The sequence below is a fragment of the Lynx rufus genome, unplaced genomic scaffold (genome assembly GCF_022079265.1).
Source record: "Lynx rufus isolate CCGP_SWC_20201006 ecotype Redwood Valley unplaced genomic scaffold, mLynRuf1.p SCAF_28, whole genome shotgun sequence".
In the NCBI taxonomy this organism is placed as follows: Eukaryota; Metazoa; Chordata; class Mammalia; order Carnivora; family Felidae; genus Lynx; species Lynx rufus.
Genome location: NW_025814843.1, coordinates 7,023,559 through 7,046,416, shown reverse-complemented (window position 1 = coordinate 7,046,416; position 22,858 = coordinate 7,023,559). Strand labels below are relative to the sequence as shown.

General features: G+C 49.1%; 2 protein-coding genes across 2 annotated transcripts in view; both read left to right on the top strand.

The window, feature by feature from the left end:
• Nucleotides 1-22,858, top strand: part of DNAH9 (dynein axonemal heavy chain 9) — a 340,134-nt gene that overhangs the window by 224,776 nt on the left and 92,500 nt on the right. The window contains exons 49-50 of the mRNA XM_047089868.1: nt 2,572-2,832; nt 14,503-14,928. Of these exons, the coding sequence (XP_046945824.1) occupies nt 2,572-2,832; nt 14,503-14,928 (687 nt within the window). The remainder of the gene's footprint in view (nt 1-2,571; nt 2,833-14,502; nt 14,929-22,858) is intronic.
• Nucleotides 5,787-7,746, top strand: LOC124519549 (T-complex protein 1 subunit gamma-like). The gene has a single exon (XM_047089869.1). It carries the CDS (start codon nt 5,885-5,887, stop codon nt 7,520-7,522), a length of 1,638 nt encoding a protein of 545 aa, XP_046945825.1. The 5' UTR covers nt 5,787-5,884; the 3' UTR covers nt 7,523-7,746.

Genomic DNA, 22,858 nt, shown 5'->3' with positions numbered 1-22,858 from the left:
GGGTTTTCTCTCTTCCTTCTGTGGCTCTGAGGAGAAGGTCCCAGGAAGCTTGGCCTTCCTCTTTGGCATCATGTTCCTGGTCCTTGGAGAGAGGACGGTCTCTCACCACCAGCCTCTTGGCACTCCACTCAGTTGACATTCCCCTCCCACTTATATTCATGGAGCTGGCAAGACTGAAGAGAGGGTCTCTTCCTTGTTTTTGTCCCTCTCCCCCTTGACCCTCCTATCCGGGGGTGGGGGTGGGTGTCTAAAGAGGAAGAGATCCAAGGAGGGGGCTCGAATGCTTTGAATAAAGGCGAAGAGAAGAGGAAATTTTAACTTGACCTCTTTCAACTTCCTGTTCTGACCTACTGCAACTTCCTGTTCTAACCTACTTAAACTTCCTGTTCTGTTGCCAAAGAGCCATGAAACGAGCCTGACTTACGCCCTCTCTTCAGCTTTGTGGGGAGCGGCCTAGTTCTGACTGGCGGGACCCTTGTGTCACTTCTTGTCACAGCTCGAGAGCTACAAAGCTCCCATCCACAGTGCTGGTGTTTGCTTACCTTGGGCCTGAGGTCGTACACCCTATCTGTAAGCCACAAAACAAACAGACAAACAACAACAACAGAATTAAAAAAAAAAAAAACCCACTCCAATTTTCTCAAATCTCCCCAGATTTAAAAAGGAACAAAAAGTTACTGGTGTGCTTGCTGACTGCAGTGATTATGTGGTTCAATCATTTTGATTTACAATTGCATCTTTGTCCTTGTAGAAATAACTCCCTGCAGCTGAACCATGGGATTTAGAAATGGATTAACCTTCCAGCACGGGAATATAAGACTTGTTCTCGGGAGCAGGCCTTCATTTGAGGTTAACAAAAAGTCTCCAGTTTCCATGAATACACAAAATTAAAGAGCATTCTTTCTTCCCCCCCCCCCACCCCCCGCTTTCCTTTTCTTTTCTTTTGATCTGCCATGAAAAGGGAATTATCAGCAGCATCTAAGCCTCTGTTTTATTTTTCCCCTTATGCATTTTGTATCATAAAGCATTTGAATCTGTTTGACGTATTCCAGGAGCTCTGAAGTAATCTTGGGTTGTTGCATGAAATAGACTGCAGAAAAATGAGAGGCGGGAGGGCATTTTGCGATGTAAAGTTTATGGGCCCTATTGCAAATACAAATGGCTTTTTTTTTTTTTTTACTTCCCAGAAATAAACAGATCTGAGTCGTCTTTCTGCAGATGAAAGGGCCATAAAACCAGGCCAATGGGTCTCAAACCTAGGTGGGCACCAGATTCTCCCAGAGGGCCTGTTAAAACACAGATCGCCAGGCCCGCCTCCAGAATTTCTGACTCAGTAGGTCTGGAGTGGGCCTGTGAGTTTACATTTCTGGCAAGTACCCAGGGGATGTTGTTGTCGGTGGTGGTCCAAGGAACCACACTCCGAGCACCACCACACTCTCCGGAACAGACTGTACATAGAAAACCATGCCTCCTTCTCCAGGGGGTCAGAGAAATGAACGGTTTCCTCCGTGGGGAGCTTCTTCACTTCCTCCAAACGCATATGAATTCAGAGGCCCGACGGGGAGAGCCCACTGAGTTCTGGTCTGGGCCACTGGGTCCGCGTCAACCTGGTCATCTGTTCCCTGAAAGGACTGCGGAACTAGACTAAGACCAAACAATGAGACCAAGCGAACGCTCTCTACGCAGAGCTGGCTCCAGCGGGCACCTGGTTTTTGGCAGAGATTCAAAGGCAGCCCGCGGGGTGGGAGGGCCTCTTGGTGGGCAGAAAGGAAAGGTGTCAGATGTGTCCCGATGGAGGCTGGTGGCCTGCGGAGCTGGAGGGGGGCTCCCTAGAAGTGGGCATCGTGTGTGATCAGTTGGGGGAGCGTGTTTGACTTTCTCTGACTGCTCCTAAGTGGGAAGCAGGGGCAAAAATTAAGGAAGTCGTCCGTTGTTAACCAAGTGCTGGCCATCCGGGGCCGATTGCTGAGAGGCTGCTGTCTGTCTGTCTCCCTGGATTGTGACGTATTCGGGAGTCTGGCTTCCTGAGCTGGTTATTGTAGATAACGGGTTGGTCTCCTGGTCGCCAGGAGATTGCAATTGTGGGTCAGCGTTCTACTTTGATACGCGGCCCGGCCGCCGTCTGTTCGTACATTCAGTCTTTCGGGACGCACGGGACGTACTCACTTTTTGTAACTTGCTAAATTCTCGGTGTACTTCACGGCGGCCAGTTCCAATTAGACAACGACTGCTTTTTACAACAGGCCCGCTCTGCACCAAGTAGTATCCGAGGCAGGAGGAGTTTTATGAGACGCAGGCACCAATGGCCGTGGGAAGCAGCCTGAGTCACGTGGGCATGAGGGAGAATCTTGCTTAGAATCTTCCATCCGCCACATTTACCAGAGAGGGAGGAAGAAGAGAGAGTCCAGTGCCCCTTTCCGCCCGCGGGGTCAGGGCGCTTGGTCCCAGGTGAGAGCTCAGCTTAGGCGCCTTCGCTTCAGGAGTTGGCCGTTTTCCTCTATAGGGTCAGACCCCCAGGGCCGTGTCCCAACTCCCTCCGCTCCCAGTAAGCCCAGCGCTTCTCTGCCGCAGGTAGATGATCTGAAAGCCAAGCTGGCCACCCAGGAAGTGGAGGTGAGACACAAGAATGAGGACGCAGACAAGCTGATCCGGGTGGTGGGCATAGAGACGGACAAGGTGAGCAGAGAGAAAGCCATCGCGGACGAGGAGGAGCGGAAGGTGGCCCTCATCATGCAGGAGGTAAAGCAGAAACAGAAGGACTGTGAGGACGACCTGGCCAAAGCGGAGCCGGCGCTCACAGCAGCCCAGGCAGCCCTCAACACCCTCAACAAGGTAGGACGATCATCCGTCCCATCTGCTCGCCCCTCGCGGGGCCAGGGGGCGGCCCCTCCGACCCAAAGACAGCGCGGTACCCTGGTGTCCCAAAGAGGTACAAGAGCAAAGCTGGAAGGCTCAGGGTGGGATCCAGCTGTCACGGGTTTATTCATTACGCCACCATTTATTGAAACCGCCCGTGTGTCGGGCTCCGCAGAGGACCAATGAAATCCCAGAGGCGTGAGTCTTAGAACCAATCAGAACAGGAGATGCCAGCTAGTCCCTCCCCCCCCCCCAACTCCACAGATGACAAAGCCAGGGCCCCGAGAGGAGCACCCACTTGTCCAGCGTCGCAAGCCTCATCAGAGCCAGACTGGAGCTCACACCCTCAGGATGCAGGTCAGAGATCGTCCAGCTAAGTAGCCCGTGGTCGTCTTACCCATTTCGTACCACCGGCCGCACGAGCCTCAGGAGACCCTAGGGAGATGTTTAGGACAGGAGAGGAAAACCCATGTTGGCTCCAAAATGGGGAGGGGGGGGCGCCTGGGTGGCGCAGTCGGTTAAGCGTCCGACTTCAGCCAGGTCACGATCTCGCGGTCCGTGAGTTCGAGCCCCGCGTCAGGCTCTGGGCTGACGGCTCTGAGCCTGGAGCCTGTTTCCGATTCTGTGTCTCCCTCTCTCTCTGCCCCTCCCCCGTTCATGCTCTGTCTCTCTCTGTCCCAAAAATAAATAAACGTTGAAAAAAAAATTAAAAAAAAAAACAAAATGGGGAGGGGGGGAGGGGTGGAGCCTACAAAATCAAAATTCACAAATATTCCACCTGTGTATCAAAGTCAAGCCCTATCCATAAGCATTTGGTGGGACAGGCATGGCTTTGGAGACGTATTCACAAGGTGCTTTTGATTGGATTCCCGTGAAATGTATCCCAGGTATGTGTGCGTCGGACAGGTGAGAATTAGCTCCTTCTTCCTTTTATCGCCTTTTTGCGATTACGCTTCTTTCCCGCTCGGATAACCGTGGCTGAGGGGCCAAGGGGAGAAAGGGAGAAAAGGGGGCGGACAGACTCAGGTCACGAGGAGCAGGTGGCAGAGAAGGACCGAAAAGCTGACCCTCTGTCTGTTGGATGGAGACCCTCCCCCAGTCATTGGGACCTCTCCCCTGCAGGGTGCTTTCTCCCCCTCTCCCGAGTCTGGCAATTCACACGCCCTTCCACGTGGGCCACTTGGCCAAGGTCTGAGACATCCTGTCCCACCTGGGCTGTGCAGGCAGCTCACCTCAGCTCCACGGGGGACACCTGTGCCTCCTTTCCCCAAATGCACTGAGAATGTCAGCCACCCATGCAACACGCTCTCCCTCGTTCCGTGGTCGGTGGGGGGTCAGGGGGGTAGGAGGGCTAGCCAGCTGTTCTCACACATTCTAGATTTCTGGGGTATGCATTAGACCCCAATCCACTATGTCATGCGGACCACACCCCACTCCCTCCTTTAAAGGCAGAGTGGGTGGGACTCACCAGCAGGTCTCACGGAAAATTCTCTCTTAGTCCCCAACTTGCTGGCTCTGACACCCTCAGTGCAGGTGAGGCATTTGACACAAAGCACTGGCCTTCTGGAACCTCCATCTCACGCCTCACTTTGGAAGGTAGCATCCAGTGGTTTAGGCCTCATCAAATCCAGAGCTAAACTAGGAACACTGTAGAAGCCTGTGGCATATAGCTACGTACACATTGGAAGTTGAGCTAGGAGGGCATTCTAGTATATCTAAGGATGGGGGGGCTGGATCCCCTAAAGGTTAAGGCAGCTAGGGCCAAAAAGGCCATAAACAGGCCTCTACCTACATCAGGAGAGAACTCAAGGTTCTCCTTAGGAACTTGGGTACCATCGGGTGGAGTAGGAGTTGGCCCCATTATGCCACCACATCTCAGCCTGAACCATATAGCACAGCCAAGCTAGGCTGCCCCTCAGAGCGTCATCCACTGGCCGGCCTCCCGGCCTTTGATTACCCTAGATCCCTCCCCACCACCATTATTTAGGGCTCGCTCTCCTATCGCTTCCTCCCGTCTAAATCCTACCCGTATTCTAAAATCAGACTTAACATTCTGGATCAATCTCGCCCTTTTCTGATTTCCCGAGCACGAAACACGAGACCACTTTTAACATGAGCCGCGTCCAAATACTGGGTTTGGCTCTGGGTGTGATTTTCTCTTTGCTCGGCCTCTGTTTCCTCATCTGAGCAATGGAGGCGACAGTGACGCAGTCCCCATGAGGTTGTCATCGGGATGAAATAAGATCATGCCTGAAACGTAGCAACCAGATGGGAGCCGCCCAGTCGATGCTGGCTCTTGTCGATGTCACCATCACCCACATCATCACTTCTGTTTCCGCAAAACTGGAAACAAAGTGAACGCCCATAAATCCTTTCAGGTTAATTAGCTGGCCAGTTAGTAAGCGGATTGGTCGTTGGTGGAAATAAACATATAGCGGCGGACCTCGTGGAAGCGATGAGATACGGTACTGGAAATAGCGGTGGATTTGAAAGTCTCAACACTTCCGCCACAAAGGACACGAAACTCATTTTTAATGAGTGCCTACTGTGTGCCAGGCAAGATGATAGGTGCTTTCCTCCAGCCGGCTGCAGAGCCTGGCACACATCGCTGGGGTTCTTGACTCCTCGCTTTCTCTTCTCTGTTACATAGAAAGGGGCGGGTGCGAATCAATGAGCGCCTTATGTCACGCTCCCCTAACCAGTCAGCAGATTCTGTCAATTCTGCCTTCAAATATATCCTGAATTCAAATGCTTCCTGTCCTCTCTGCCGCTACCCCTCTGGTCCAAGCCACTGTCCCCTATTACCTGGACCGTTGCAGTAGCCTGTCAGTTGGCCTCCCTGCTTGCACCCTTGCCCCAGTTCTGTCTTTGCCCATTACAGCCACCTGAATAATCTTTTTGAAAACAGCAGTTTGGAGGTGTAAGCCCTGAGGAGGCAGCGTTCGCTGGGCTTCTCTCTGGTTCTCTCTCTCCAGAAGGTTCTGCCGGTTCCCGCAGCTGTGGGTACCCGGCTCCGCATCGCGCCGCCATGATGGGCCATCGTCCGGTGCTCGTGCTCAGCCAGAACACAAAGCGTGAATCTGGAAGAAAAGTTCAATCTGGAAACATCAATGCTGCCAAGACCATTGCAGATATCATCCGAACATGTCTGGGACCCAAATCCATGATGAAGATGCTTTTGGACCCAATGGGAGGCATTGTGATGACCAATGATGGCAATGCCATCCTTCGAGAGATTCAAGTCCAGCATCCAGCAGCCAAATCCATGATTGAAATCAGCCGGACACAGGATGAAGAGGTGGGAGATGGGACCACGTCAGTGATTATTCTTGCGGGGGAGATGCTGTCTGTGGCCGAGCACTTCCTGGAGCAGCAGATGCACCCGACGGTGGTGATCAGCGCTTACCGCAAGGCCCTGGACGACATGATCAGCACCCTCAAGAAAATCAGTACCCCTGTTGACACCAATAACCGAGATATGATGCTGAACATCATCAACAGTTCTATTACTACCAAAGCAATCAGTCGATGGTCCTCTCTGGCTTGTAACATTGCCCTAGATGCTGTCAAAACTGTGCAGTTTGAGGAGAACGGTCGCAAGGAGATAGACATCAAGAAATACGCAAGGGTAGAAAAGATACCTGGGGGCATCATTGAAGACTCGTGTGTCTTACGGGGAGTCATGATTAACAAAGACGTGACCCATCCACGAATGCGGCGTTATATCAAGAACCCTCGCATTGTGCTGCTGGATTCCTCTCTGGAATACAAGAAAGGAGAAAGCCAGACGGACATTGAGATCACACGAGAGGAAGACTTCACCCGGATCCTCCAAATGGAAGAAGAGTACATCCAGCAGCTGTGTGAGGACATCATCCATCTGAAGCCCGATGTGGTCATCACAGAAAAGGGCATCTCGGATTTAGCTCAGCACTACCTCATGCGGGCCAACATCACGGCAATCCGCAGGGTTCGGAAGACAGACAACAATCGCATTGCTAGAGCCTGCGGGGCCCGGATAGTCAGCCGGCCAGAGGAGCTGAGAGAAGAAGATGTTGGGACAGGAGCAGGCGTGTTGGAAATCAAGAAAATTGGAGATGAGTATTTTACATTCATCACTGAGTGCAAAGACCCCAAGGCCTGTACTATTCTCCTCCGTGGGGCCAGCAAAGAGATTCTCTCGGAAGTGGAGCGCAACCTCCAGGACGCCACGCAGGTGTGCCGCAACGTCCTCCTGGATCCCCAACTGGTCCCCGGGGGCGGGGCCTCTGAGATGGCCGTGGCCCAGGCTTTGACAGAAAAGTCCAAGGCCATGACCGGTGTGGAGCAGTGGCCATACAGGGCTGTGGCCCAGGCCCTAGAGGTCATTCCTCGTACCCTCATCCAGAACTGTGGGGCCAGCACCATTCGTCTGCTTACCTCCCTTCGGGCCAAGCACACCCAGGAGGGCTGTGAGACCTGGGGTGTGAACGGGGAGACCGGCACTCTGGTGGACATGAGGGAGCTGGGCATCTGGGAGCCCCTGGCTGTCAAGCTGCAGACCTACAAGACGGCAGTGGAGACGGCAGTTCTGCTACTGCGGATTGATGACATCGTCTCCGGGCACAAGAAGAAGGGTGACGACCAGAGCCGGCAGGGCGGGGCCCCCGATGGCGGCCAGGAGTGAGTGGTGGGCAAGGCGGCCTCAACGCACAGAGCCAGCAGAGGCTCCCTCTTCCCTGAGCCAGACTGCCAGGGACACTGGATGTCTTTGTTTGGAGGGATCAGGTTGAGGGGCGGCCCCGGCCCCTTTCTGTCCCAGCTCGGCTCGCAAAAGGCGCTGACACGTAATTCCTCTCTATTGTAAGCTTTCCACTTAGTTTGCTTCCGATGATTAAATCTAAGTCATTTGAAAAAAAAAAAAAAAAAAAAAAAGAAAACAGCAGTTTGACCACATCATCCCTCTGTTCAGAATCTTCCATTGGCTTCCCATCATATTCAGAATAAAATCCAAAGTGGCCCGGGAGACCTTACAATTTTGCCCAGTTCCCTCTTCTGCGATGCCAGTTACTAGCCTTCCTCTTGTCCCTCTGACCCCCCACACTGGTCCTGCTGTGTCTCAGACACTCCCAGCACAATCCCACCCCAGGGCCTTTGAACAAGCAACCACCTCTATGTGCAGTGCTCTTCCTACACAAACCCCCATGCCTCCCTCTTTCAGGTATTTGCCCAAAAGTTACCTTCGCAGGAAACAAATAATAAAAGCGCTCATTAATTTCAGAAAAAAAAAAATTCAGCATATACAAGATACATAATATAACCCAAGGTGAACAGTATTTATGATCATAATCATGTCATAATCGCACTGAACATTAACTGAACTAAAAAAGTTGATAGAACCATGATAAGTACGAGCAAAAGGGAGGGCAGTATAATAGCTAAAATATTCCCACTCCGAGGAGGAAGCCACTTGCTAACTTCTAAAATGAAAAAAACAAAACATGTTCCATATCAATAAGGAGCGAAATCTGGAAGAAACGAGGGAAGAGATTGCCAGCCATGGCTCCTGGAGAGCTGGGGTCGGAGATAACCAGAGCCAAAATCAAGAGCCAGGCATTTAATGGACCGAGCCACCCAGGCGCCGGAGACAACATTTTTTTTAATTGAGATATAATTGACATAGAAGGATCTTCGTTTCAGGTGCACAACATCATAATTCAGTGTTTGCATGTATTGCAAAATGGTCACCACGGTAAATCCAGTGAATATCCATCACCACGCGTAGGTGTGTGTGTGTGTGATGAGACCTTTCGTGATTTCCTCTCTTTTCAAATACATGGCACAGTATCGTCACTACAGTCTCCGTGCTGTAAATGACATCCCCAGGACTTATTTCCCTTATAACTGGAAGTTGTACCTTTTGACCCCCTTTGTCGATCCCGCCTCCCCGCCCCCCGCCTGGTGGAATAGAATGAATAGATCAGCCTGTACGCCATGTGATGGAGGCATTATTGCTTCGTGAACCCCAGGATCCCTGGGGTGCCCTCAAACCCTCTGCATTCCCAGGACTCCCGGTATTTCATGACCACCTCCCTGTCTTCTCATCTTTTTCAAAGTTAACATTAAATCTTTAGTTAATACATAAAGAACACCTGTAAGTCAGAGCCCGGTGTTAAGTCTCTGCTTTGGCAGTTTTATTTCACTTTTATCGCTAAACTGAAATAAATCCAGTGTAACTTTTCCTTCCTCAGTTGAGGAATGGTTTTGCTTTGCAATTTCATGGTCTTTCCGCCCCCCTCCCCCTTACAAAGTCACTTAGAATTTTCCATGTGTTTCCTGTATGTTTTTTACGGTGAACGTATTTCCTGTATTCTATAAGTAACCTACAATGTCTTTTCCATTATTGAAAATTGTCCAAATAGCATAGAATATATAGGGTAGAATATAACGTCACCTTTTTCACCCCAACCTTGCTTCTTTCCCAAGAGAACTCCTGTAATAAATGCACGTGTAAAATATGTTGTATTTTTTTTTTCATTTTTAATGTTTATTTTTTGAGAGACGGAGACAGAGCACGAGCAGGGGAGGGGCAGAGAGAGAGGGAGACACAGAATCCGAAGCGGGCTCCAGGCTCCGAGCCGTCCGCCCAGAGCCCGACGCGGGGCTCGAACCCATGGACCGCGAGATCGTGACCTGAGCCGAAGATGTTTAACTGACTGAGGCACCCAGGTGCCCCTAAAATATGTCATATTTTAAATATAAACGGATAACACTAACTTGCTTTGCCTCATGAAGTAAGACCACTTCACGCCGGTACATACATTGAAACTTGAATTCTTCATAGGATTCCATGCTCTAATTATACCCCCCCCTTTTTTTTTAGCTATTTTTCCATTGTTGAGTGTTTAATTTTGTTTTTTTTTTCCTATGCAAATATCCCCATGCATAAATATTTATTGCATATGCAACTATTTCTCTGGGCCAAGAAGACGATAGTTTGATACAACAACTTGGCAGGATTAAATAATGCCTCTTCCACCCCAAAGATACTCACATCCTGATCTCTGGAACCTGTGAATTTTGCCTCATATGGCAAGAGTGACTTTTTATAGGCATGATTGAGTCAAGGGTCTTGAGGTGGGGAGGGTATCCAGGTGGGCCCCAAGTGCAATGTGATGGCAGAAGCAAGTTAGGGGAAAAGCAGATGTGATATGGGGACGTGAGCCAAGGGATGAGGCCAACCTTCTAGAAGCCAGAAGAGGCACAGGACAGAGTCTCCCCTGCAGCCTCCAGAGGGAACCGGCCCTACCACCCCCTGCCAACACCTTGACCTGAGGATTTCTCACCCCCACAGCTGTGAGCTAAGACCTCCATTGCGTGTTACATTGCGTAAAGTCTCTAACTTTGCGTTAATTTGTTGCAGAAGCGATAGGAAGCTGATACCCAGAATATGCTCTTTTTTTGTATATAAATAATGACCAGTAACCGTCTAAAATGGTTGTTCTTGTCTATATTTGTGAATACTGCTTTTCCTACATCCTTGCCAATCTTAGACATTTCCAGTCACTTTCACTTTTCTTCATAAGAGAGCAAACATTTTATTTTTCATTTTTTAAAAAACTATAGATGTTTTCATTCTGATGAGACTTGGACATCTTTTCAAATATTTAGATTTCTTCTTTTGTTCATTACTTGTTTCAACTGTGGTTGTTGTTGTTCATTTTCTTGTAAGAGAGCTTCCCTTTTTATTTCTAAAATTACAGGTTTTTTAAAATGTTCTATTTATTTATTTTTGAGAGAGAGAGTGTGTGCAAGCAGGGAAGGGGCAGAGAGAGAGAGAGACAGAGACAGAGAGAGAGACAGAGAATCTGAAGCAGGCTCCAGGCTCTGAGCTGTCATCACAGAGCCAGACGTGGGGCTCGAACTCAGGAACTGTGAGATCGTGACCTGAGCCGAGATCAAGAGTTGGATGCTTAATTGGCTGAGCCACCCAGGCTCCCCTACAGGTTTATACATATATATATATATATATGTATATTTACTACTAATCCCTTGATAAAGCGAGAACAGCAGCCTGATGGCAGGAGGGGGGGTGGAGAAAGCCAGAGCGCACCGCGCCTGATGTTTGCTGCTTAAAACCTTGCCTGCCTTCTGAGAAATGTTTCTTTCCACCCTGTGTTCCTTTTAGTGGACCCCTCTCTTCCTGCTTGGCTGTAGGAGCCCTGCCTAACTAAACAAGATCATTCCCCAGGACATTTTGAGAGGAAAAAGTCCCTTTCCCTTCTGGTTGCGATGTGATGGCTGTGACCTTGAAGCTGCTGACAGCCATTCGTCCCCTGAGGGTGTTCGACCCACATGTTGATGAACGCCTCCTGGGTTCCGGTTTCTGTTCCAAACACCGGAGCTACAATGATGAGGTTTTGGGGTGATGGTGGGGTGGTCCAGAGCCGATGGCCAAGAAAAAACTCTTGAAAAAGATGTCTTTGGTGCAAAACGGTGATTTTATTAAAGCCCGGGAACAGGACCCGTGGGCAGGAAGAGCTGCCCTGGGGTTGTGAGGAGAGACTGGTTACATACCCTCAGGTTGGGAGGGGGGCAGGGCTAGAGTAAGTCTCTAGGGAATTTTGGAAGCAAGGTTTCCAGGACCTTGAGGGGCTAGCTGTTGCTAAGGAAACACCATTTATTACCATCTAATAAAACCCCAGTCATGAGACCCTTCAGATGCATATCAGGGGGCCGTAAGCTTAGAGTACGATTGCCAGCATATATCTTGGGGCAGCTGAGATAAAGGAAATTGACTTGCAGAATCCTCGAGGTTGGGATAATATTAAGCTAAGGTTCTCTCTTTGCCCCCAGCAAAGTGTCGTCATGAAGGCAGCTGAGCTCCTGGAGGACGGTCACTCTGCCCGTTTCAAGGACTTGTCAGGGGGCGGTGGGCAATAAGGGAACTGAATTTTTCATTTGCCTTAGTTTCCCACGTCGCCACGGCCAGCACTTAAACCCCGTTCCTTTGTTCTCGGGTAGGCAGGCGTGTCCCAGGAATATCACACAGATCCCGCCTGGAGGGAGGGGGTGCTGTTAGCCTGTCCTCTGCCCTCCGCTTGCCCCACGCTCCCTCATTAGTTAACAAGACAGATGGGGTCCCTCTTCTCTGGAAGGAGAGGAATATGGAGATCCAATAAGGAAAAAGGGGTGATCGTGTCTGATTGCCCCGAGTTCTCTGCAGCTCATCAAGGAGCCCATAAGAAATGATGAGCAGCGGAAGCCGACGGGAGAGTCTCTGTGAGTGGGCAGTGTCTGAACTGAGCTCCTTCTGGATGAGAAGGGACGAGCCAGGCAAACAGCTTAGGAGGAAGTGTTCTGGGCAGGGCTCCTGAGGGAAGGATGAGCTTGGCCATCAGGGCACTAGAAGGAGGTGACTGGAGGCGGAGCTTAGTGACAGATGGAGGTGACAAGGCAAGTGGAGGGCAGCGAGGTAGGTCGCACGCCTTGCGACACGAAGAAACTGGTTTCTGCTATGCAAAACAGAAGCGTGCACGGGGAGAAGTAGAAACCAAAAGGTCCAGAGAGTCCGTGAACCCAGTTCTCCTCGTCCTCACAGCCACCTCCAAACTCATCCTTCCGACCAAATACATGAGCCAGAAAGTCCCCTTTATACTTCGGCGGGGTCTTCTGTCACTACCATCAAAAAGGCTGTGATGGATCGGTCGAGACACACGAATATAAAAACGACTGGAAAGGGGCGCTGGTCGGTTGAGCGTCCGACTTCGGCTCAGGTCGTGATCTCACAGTCCGTGAGTTCGAGCCCCACGTCAGGCTCTGTGCTGACAGCTCAGAGCCTGGAGCCTGCTTCCGATTCTGTGTCTCCCTCTCTCTCTCTGCCCCTCCCCCATTCATGCTCTCTTTCAAAAATGAATAAATGTTAAAAATAAAATTAAAAAAAAAGATTGGAAGGAATTACAGTAAAAAACCTTGGTCTGTGAGCAAGCATAATTCGTTCCAGAAACACGCTTGTGATCCAAAGCACTCATACATCAAAGTGAATTTCAAGAACCATTGGCTCAGGTGTGATCATGTGACTTTCGGCATCCCATACTACTCCTATCGTAAGACATCGCTCCTTTATCAAGTTAAACTGTATTAGAAATGTTCGCTCGTCTCGCGGAACACTCAGAGCAAGTTACTCACAATCTAAGGTTTTATTGTACATTGAGATATTACCAGTGATATATCTGGGTGATAGAAAGTCAACTTCATCTGCCATGCATTTTTTTATTTTCATAATTCAGTACGTTGACCGTGCTGAACTTACAGAATTTTTACGTTTGCAGGATTCTGCTTCCGATTTTATTTTCTGACTCTGGCCCCTTTCCCCCCAGCAGAGGTCACCAGGACAGGAGTGCCAGCACGACACTCACACAGGTGCTGTCCTTCATCCCTGCCCCTGACAGGTTTTCAAGACCAAATGTGAAAACAGCTGCAAAAGCTGGGGCGCCTGGGTGGCTCAGTCGACTGAGTGTCTGACTTCGGCTCAGGTCATGATCTCGCGGTTCGTGGGTTCGAGCCCCGCGTCGGGCTCACGGCTGACAGCTCGGAGCCTGGAGCCTGCTTCCGATTCTGTGTCTCCTTCTCTCTCTGCCCCTCTCCTGCTAGTGCTCTTTCTCTCAAAAATAAACAAATGTTAAAAAACAATTTTTTTTTAAAGAAAATAATTGCAAAAGCAAATGGAGCATCTTCCCAGAGGCTTCCATCAGGAAGGTGCTAGAAATAATCCCCCTTCGTTTGTAGATTCCCAGGCCCAAGAGCACCCCCAAATTAATTTGGCACAGGGGACCTAATCTTCACAATCAAGATGTTTTTCCCCCACTTACAAAATCAGCTCCCACAACGAGCGCTTGTGAGGTCACAGGCTTCCCACCGATGGTCACGCAGACCTTAAGTCAACGTCACCTGCGTTTATGACAGTTTCACTTACAGATTAGCAGGTCCGTCTGCTCCCAATTTGCAGATGGAAACACGGAGGCCTGGAGAGCTGAAGTGACAGCTTGGGAAGGCCAACGCTTTCGGACCACATCTTCCCAGGGCAAGTGACAGTTGGGGCCGAGGACAAACCCACGTGTGGGCAGAGGCAGTGACGGCTCAGGCTGTGCCCAGCCTTCGGCCCGAATTATTTCTTGGCAGAAAATGTCACTTTGCTATCGGGACAGTCAAGTGCAGTAGAACGAGCTGATGGAAGAAAGGAGTTTAATTAAAGGGAAAAAAATTGGTTGGGTTAACAGTGCCGTTCTTTTCCACCCAGGATGGAAATTAATTTATAATAACCTTATCTTTTATTCATGGCAGGCTGCCCGTTTCAGGGTGCGCTGGCATCCCTCTCTTTTTCCGTTGAATGTGAAATAATCGTGCGTCTCTAATGGGCCGCGAGTCTGTTAAAGAGCCGAACACACAGAGCTGAGCCTCAGCTCGCCGTTCGGGAAGTCTGGGGCCACCGGAGACCAGCTTTGGTTCCTTTTTGATGAGTCGTGACATTTCAAATTCAGAGGGCTCGGCAGGCTTCAAAGCAGCCTGTTCAGATTGATCGCTCCGGAGCCCCGCTCCCGTTAGCGGCCCAGGACATAGAAAGCCCATTGGTTGCTCGCCCCTCACGACCTCCTCCTCTCTCCTCAGACCAACCTGACGGAGCTGAAGTCGTTTGGCACCCCGCCACTGGCAGTCAGCAATGTCACGGCCGCGGTGATGACCCTCATCGCCCCCGGGGGCAAGGTCCCCAAGGACCGGAGCTGGAAGGCCGCGAAGGTCAGCATGGCCAAAGTGGACACTTTCCTGGACTCCCTCGTCAACTTCGACAAAGAGAACATTCACGAGAACTGCCTCAAGGCCATCAGGCCGTATCTGCAGGACCCAGAGTTCAACCCCGAGTTCGTGGCCACCAAGTCTCACGCGGCTGCGGGCCTCTGCTCCTGGGTGATCAACATCGTGAAGTTCTACGAGGTGTTCTGCGACGTCGAGCCCAAGCGCCAGGCGTTGAGCAGAGCCACGTCGGACCTCACCGCCGCCCAGGAGAAGCTGGCAGCCATAAAAGCGAAAATCACTGTAAGTGAGGCCAGAGTGCCCCCAACCCTTCTGGGCAGGCTCCCCCACTTCCCAGCACCCGTGCGTCCCGAATTTTTTGTTGTTGTTGGATGTTTGTTTCTTTTTGACAGAGAGCGCAGGGGAGGGACAGAGGGAGAGGGAGACACAGAATCTGAAGCAGGCTCCACACTGTGAGCCGTGAGCCCGACGCGGGGCTCGAACTCACGGACCACGAGATCATGACCCGAGTCGAAGTCGGACGCTTAACCGACTGAGCCGCCCAGGCGCCCCCTGAGTGTCCTGATTTTTAGAGGGAGGCAGGAAAACCAAAGTGCGATGCAAAAGCTCCTGATTTCTCAGTAGAGGCGATTTTTTTTCTTTCTCAGATACTGTAGAGTCCACACGAGACAAATCCACCAGACCGTTGGTTTTAGGTCACCTGCACCATTCTCTGGAAGCTTTTAAAAGCGGATAGTGTAATGTCATTTGGGCGGGTGGTCCCTTGACCATAAATATGAAACTGTGAGGGTTGTTAGCTTTTATTAACCTCTTGTGGATGTCTTGATTGCATCCACCACTCTCAGGATTGGGGGATGGGGTAATCTTGGATTGACACCTGTTTGAGAGAGATTCCCCTTGAACTTCACCTTTGCCCTTAAAACGGAAACCATCAAAGCAAAGGTAGAAATCGGAGTCCCACAGGATGGCAGAGCCGTTGACCATCCAGTCCAGGCTGTGCCCTTTACGGATGTGTGACCTTTAGAAAGGCCTTCAAAATGCCCAAACTTAATGAGTGCCTGGGTGACTCAGTTGGTTAAGCGTCCAACTCTTCGTTTCAGCTCAGGTCATGATCTCAGGGTTCATGGGTTCAAGCCCCACGTTGGGCTCTGCATTGACAGCCTGGAGCCTGCTTGGGATTCCCTCTCTCTCTCTCTCTCTCTCTCTCTCTCTCTCTGTCCCTCCCCTGCTTGTGTGCACTCTCTCAAAATAATTAACTAAAAAAAATTAAGTGCCCAAACTTAAGTTTCCTGAAGGAAAATGGACACAGTAACATCCCGCTTCGCGAGATCACAGTGAGGACCAAGGGACAGCGTGCGCGCAGAGCCCGTGGGACCACCCCCTGGGGCTCAGGCCGCCACGCTGCCCTGGTCACGACAACTATCGGTGCGCCACCTCTCCTGTCCTTCCTCCTCCTTCCACCCCCTGTGTTCGCTCACAGGCGTGCCCAGGTGCTGGGGATCAGCCATTCCCGTGATCAAGTTCGATCCAAAACACTTCCTGGGTCCTTCACGTCTCCACATGCATTCCAGGCACGTAAGATTCTTACAGCAAGTGCGTCACGATGATAAGAAAGGGTTTTACAGATCATGAGATGCAAGGTGGCAGACTAGATCAAATTCTACGGCTCAGGGCGCCAGTTCAAAGATCCTTGCGGCCAGTCTCTCTCTAAAGGTGCTTTAAAGCAAAGCAGCTAATCTCTGTATGTTTGCCTCATGAATCCACGTGTTACAGGCCCGTCTACTCAAAGCAGGTGATAATCACCACAACGATGCCCTTCTTCAAAGAACACGAGGTGCGTAACACCCTAACGTCCGCAGGACTGATGGTTAAGGGGGAAAGCGTCCTGACGGTTTTCATACTCTGCAGAATCTCCCAGAAAAGTGTTAAGAACTGCATTTTGAAGGATTCTTTACTCAAGTTATTTTAACTAAAGGAACATTTGGTGCAGAGGGAATGTTTGCAAAATGTTTATACCTATTCAGTAGCCAACATTCGCATGATGGGCCCACTCAACGTGTGAAAGCAACGAGCAGATCTTTCAAATACTTGGCTACCTTAGGAAGGCACCACTCTTCTGCCAAAGTGTTTTTTGGGGGAAAAAATGTATTTTTGCTTTTAACAACCTTCTCCCCATCGTTTGCTTATCCACACTCCTGTCAGCGTCCCAAGAGTTTGAAAACTCCCCCACTAATGACAGAGGTGAGGGGCTGACATCCACCCCTAATGTGAAGGGCCACCCCAGACAAGGAAATTCTTCCTATGTGCCATGGTGGCCATGGGCAGACTTCTCCAGTCCCCAAGCCTTATTTTTAGGATTTTAGGATAATTCCAAGTAAAGAATGCTACATCCAAGATACAGTTTAAAAAATTTTTTTCCAAACAGATTATGAAATACATAAAAACACAAATAGTTGTAGTTATACCTGGGGGGTATATTTTTTTAAGTTTTTTTTTTTTAATGTTTATTTGTTTTTGAGAAAGAGAGCATGAGCAGGGGAGTGCCAGGGAGGGAGGGAGACACAGGGACCAAAGAGCCAAAGCAGGCTCCAGACTCTAAGCTGTCAGCCCAGATCCCGACGCGGGGCTCAAATTCACAAACCATGAGATAGTGACCTGAGCCGAAGTCAGATGCTTAACCGACTGAGTCACTCAGGCTCCCTTGGGGAGATATATTTTGAATAAGTTTTGCTTATTGGCATTTTCTTTCTTTCTATGATGAGCATATACTAATGTTACAGTTTATAAAAATAATAGTAATAAGGGGCACCGGGGTGGCTCAGTCAGTTAAGCATCTACTTCGGCTCAGGTCATGACCTCGCAGTTCATGAGTTTGAGTCCCGTGTCGGGCTCTGTGCTGACAGCCGGGGGCCTGGAGACTGCTGCAGATTCTGTGTCTCCCTCTCTCTCTCTCTCTGGCACTCCCCAGCTCACACTCTGTCTCTGTCTCTCTCAAAAATAAATCAAGGTTAAAAAATAAATAGATAAAAAATCTACAGGAGATCATTGTAAAAATCTGATTTCCGGCCAGTCTTAAAGTAATCGGAAGATTCTAAAATATCATGAACTAACCCTGGAGTTGAGTAGCACCTTGCCATCCAGTCCAGTTTGGTCATAGTCCCCGCCAGTGCCTTCCCCAACCCCCCCGCCCCCCAGTGCTAGACTCATCTGACCAGCTTACATCATGTTCCTGACCTCTGCTCATCTGAACTTCTGACTTCCACCTGTGTGCTGGGCTGACGTCCTGTTTCTTTTTTTTTTTTTTTTTTTTATGAAATTTCTTGTCTCACTGGTTTTCATACAACACCCAGTGTTCATCCCAACAGGTGCCCTCCTCAATGCCCATTGCCCACTTTCCCGTCTCCCCCCAGCCCCCATCAACCCTCAGTTTGTTCTCTGTATTTAAGAGTCTCTTATGGTTTCCCTCCTTTCCTCTCTGTAATTTTCCCCCCTTCCCATTCCCCATGGTCTTCTGTTAAGTTTCTCAGAATCCACATAAGAGTGAAAACATATGGCATCTGTCTTTCTCTGCCTGACTTACTTCACTTAGCATAACACTCTCCAGTTCCATCCACGTTGCTACGAATGGCCAGATTTCATTCTTTCTCATTGCCAAGTAGTATTCCGTGGTATATATAAACCACATCTTTATCCATTCGTCGGTTGAGACACCCTGTTACTTGATGGACCTTATGCAGGCAGTTGACTTTCTGCTAGATGAGGCCCTAAGGTGTTCATCCCCACGTCTCCCCAGTGATACCATCACGACAACTTCTTTCGGTTGACGTGACCTTTGTTTCTTGCCCTCTCACACAGAGGCAGCTTCGTAGGAACCCTCAGTTTCCAAGAAAAGATGATTACCCTTTCCGTCAGCTCTTCCCCCGACCTCCTCCCTCCCAACTTCTGTTATCATTACTGATTGTTACTTTTGCTTTTGAGTCACCAAGACTTTATTCTGTTCTGCAACCAAAAATGAAGGGTCCCATGCTCCGTTCCCTGATCGGAAAAGTTGAAAAATCAGTAAATTCCAATTATATTCTATGAACCTACCTATATTGTTCATAGCAGATCTAACTGATACATTAGAATTACATGTCCTTTTTTCAGTAGAAATTTTCATTTGTTATTTCTTGCTAACAACCACAAAATGCTATGTGAGCTAATGAACAAATTCTGAAAACGTGAAGGATATACCATGAACACACAAAAATCGCCATTTCTATACATGAGCATTGAATGATCCAAAAAGATTAATAAAACAATTCTGTTTGGGGCACCTGGGTGGCTCAGTTGGTTAAGCCTCCGACTTCAGCTCAGGTCATGATCTCACTGTCCATGGGTTCGAGCCCCGTGTGGGGCTCTGTGCTAACAGCTCAGAGCCTGGAGCTGCTTCGGATTCTGTGTCTCTGACTCTCTCTCTCTCTCTCTCTGTCCCTGCTCCACTCATGCACTCTGTCTCTCTCTCAAAGTAAATAGACACTTTAAAAAAAAGAAAAAAGAAAACAACTTTTTTGAGGATAGTTGACCCACAGTGTTAACATTCACTTTCGAGGGGACAACATAGTGATTAGACAAGTCTGTATGTTCTGCTATGCTCAGCACAAGCGTCGCTATGACTTGTCACCATACAAAGCTATTACAGTATCATCAACTGTATTCTCCATGCTGTGCCTTCTGTTCTCGTGACTTACCCATTCCATAACTGGGAGCCTGTCTCTCCCGCTCCCCTTCACCCATTTTGCCCATCCCCCTACCTCCTCCCCTCTGGCAACCACCACTTTGTTCTCGGTATTTATAGGTCTGATAATGCTTCTTATTTAAAACAATTTCCAGGGGCGCCTGGGTGGCGCAGTCGGTTAAGCGTCCGACTTCAGCCAGGTCACGATCTCGCGGTCCGTGAGTTCGAGCCCCGCGTCGGGCTCTGGGCTGATGGCTCAGAGCCTGGAGCCTGTTTCCGATTCTGTGTCTCCCTCTCTCTCTGCCCCTCCCCCGTTCATGCTCTGTCTCTCTCTGTCCCAAAAATAAATAAACGTTGAAAAAAAAAATTTTATAAAACAATTTCCATTTTTAATACGTTTCCTTTTTAATACGATCTTTTCCCCTCCCCCTGGAGTTTCTACTGGCCTTTATTTTTTTTCTCTGCCATTAATTCCTTTTGTATAGCCTCAATTACTCTTTTATTAAAGTTTGCTTTTTATTTTGAGAGAGAGAACGCAAGCAAGGGAGGGGTGCGGTGGGGGGAGGTGGAAGAAAGAATCTCATGCAGGATCTGCACTTTGCACAGAGCCCGACAGAAGGCTTGATCTCACGACTGCAACATTATGACGTGAACCAAAATCAAGAGACAGAAACAACCGACTGAGCCACCCAGGCACCCCTAGCCTCAATTAAAATCCCCATGCAATCCAATATTCTGTCAAGTCCGTTTTTACTCCCAAGACCTTTCTCTCTTGTCCCCATCTCCAAACCCCAATCAGTGTTGGAGATTAAACACATTCACTGCTTTCTTGGGTTGGTTCCAAGGACTTCTAGAACCTCTGCCTTCTCCTTCCTTGATTTCTTGTTTGCTGTAGCTCCTTCTTAAGTAACTTTCTCAGACACGTTAACTAAGAGGTAAATTCTATGAAGGGTCCCAGTCTGGAAATGCCTTTAATTGACTTTTAAACTGACCCAATTGGGGTGCTTGGGGGGCTCAATCGGTTAAGCATCCGACTTGGGCTCAGGTCATAATCTCATGGCTCGTGAGTTCAAGCCCCACATCGAGCTCTGTGCTGACAGCTCAGTGCCTGGAACCTGCTTCAGATTCTGTGTCTCCCTCTCTCTCTTCCCCTCCCCGGCTTGCACTCTGTCTCTGTCTCTCTCTGTCTCTCTCTCTCTCTCAAGAGTAAATAGACATTTAAAAAAATGTTTAAACTGATGTGACAATTTTGCAGAGTATTGAATTCTGATGCTGATTTTCTCCTCTTTACAACCCTGAATGCTTTATCCCTTTCTTTGGTGAGAAGTCTGGTGAACAGTCAGTGTCCCATTCCTTTGCCAGTGCACTGTGTTTCCACCTTTCTGGAAGTGTTTCCATCTTTCTCTTTATTCTTGGTGTCTGAAACTCTGCATGGATGTGCTTAGCTGCCGTTCTTTTTCAATTCATTGTGTTTGGCTCGGGGAGATTTATTTTCCTTCACTCCAGAAAGTTACTTTGTCTTTTTTCTTTAGTAATCTCCCTTCTGTTTCCTTTTTGATCGTATTTTCTAGAATGCATATTTGTTGGAAGTTGGACCTTCTGATGAGTCCTATGTTTTTTCTCAGAGTCACTTTGTTTTCTTATTCTTTCTAAATTTCCTCAAATTCATCTTTTAACTCTTCCCTTGAATTAAAAAAAAATTTTTTTTAATGTTTGTTTATTTTTGCGATGCAGAGTGTGAGCAGGAGAGGGGCAGAGAGAGAGAGAGAGAGGGAGATGCAGAATCTGAAGCAGGCTCCAGGTTCTGAGCTGTCAGCACAGAGCCCTATGCAGGGCTCGAACCCACAAACTATAAGATCATGACTTGAGCCGAAGTTGCACACTCAACCGACTGAGCCCACGGGGCCCCTTCCCTTGAATTTATTATTTTTTTTACATCAACAATAATAGTAATTTCCACAATCGCTTTTGTGTTCCCTGTTCCTTTTACTAGCATCCTCTTCTTGTTTTATGGATGAGACATCTCGAATCTTCCTAAGAAACTCATCGTGAAGGATTTTAGGCTTTCTTGTGCTCTCTGTGGCTGACGTTACCTCTTGTCTCAGGTTGTTGCTTTTATTGCCCTCTTGTTTACCTTAATCCAGGCTTCATCAAATGCCTTTTTGTCTTTTGTGTTTTATAAGAACTCAAAATCTGGTGAGAGCTCTGTAGGCAAGGGCAGAGCTGGCTCCCCGGAAGAACTCGTTTTGGGGATCAGTTGAGTTCTGTTGGCTACGTCCCATATGCCACAATGTGGCGTCTTCTCTCTGCCACTGTTGAATGCCCTGCTGGTGACACGGATGGCTGGTGGCATTGGACACTGAGCATGGGATTGCTTTCAGCATCCCACCCCATCACACCTGACATTTCCAAATCCCCAGTGCCTATCCCCTTTGGCGAACTGAGGCCCACTCTGTACTGCAGCTTCCTGTGCCCTGCTCTGGAACTTTCCACTCCTCTACGAGTCCAGTCTGCCATAAATCTATCAGAATCCCTCCCCCTCCAATGACCCTCAACAATTGCTTAGCGTTAAGGATTTGACATTTTCAATTGTTGCATAATTATTTTAGAGCAGGCCTCGGGGAGAGGAGGAAGTGAGTGTGGCCAGTCTGCCATCATTAATCGGACAGCTCACCACGTGCTTTTCAAACTGCTTGGCTGTATAAACTCGGCCCGTGAGTGGTTTCTCTTGTGACTTGGTAATGGCCAAAAAGGCAGCCTGACTCCATTATTGTGGTGACCTGAGACATACTTCGAGGCTGTGCCCCGTGTCCCTGTGTCTTTGTGAATGCAAATGTGTATTCCGGGGGTAACAGAAGCTATGCACGTCGATTCTAAATTCTTGATCAATTTAGAAAACCTTAAAACCATGTCTTTTTACAAAACGTTCCTCGACTTCAGGATCATTGGAGAGAATCGATGAGGTTAAGCAAAAGTGAGCTGTACTCCTAAGACCTTAAAGCAAGGGGAGGGCTTAGACTGCAGACAGCCCAATCCCAAACCACAGACCTGCGGCCCCAGACACAGTGTGCTTCCCCCCAGGACCCCCGGGATCCTCCTGAAAATTTTCAGGCCACCCCAGCCTTTGGTGCACTTTTGCTTTGAACGGCAACCCTTGCCTTCGTTGATAGGCTCCTGCAACCCATTTTCCCCCACTACAAGGAGAGATAGAATTTATGCACCCCCCTCTATGTCTGTCACCACCACCCCCCCCTTGGCTCTGCACTAAGGTGGGAAACTCAGCCCTCTCACTTGGGTCAGGACCGATCTGGACATCCACCCGGACTCTCCCCCAAGATCACCCCTGATTTCCCTTCCTTTCCTTCTCCGCCCAGCCTTCCTCAGTCCCTTACACCTTCCCCCCGGGGGCCTTCCTTAAAAATCACCGACACATGCATCTGTCTCAGCAGCACTAGAGGTGACTCGGGCTGGAATTACTGATCGACCTCATGCTCC

Coding starts and splice junctions, on each gene's coding strand:
- LOC124519549 (XM_047089869.1), top strand. CDS start 5,885: ATGATGGGCCATCGTCCGGTGCTCGTGCTCAGCCAGAACACAAAGCGT.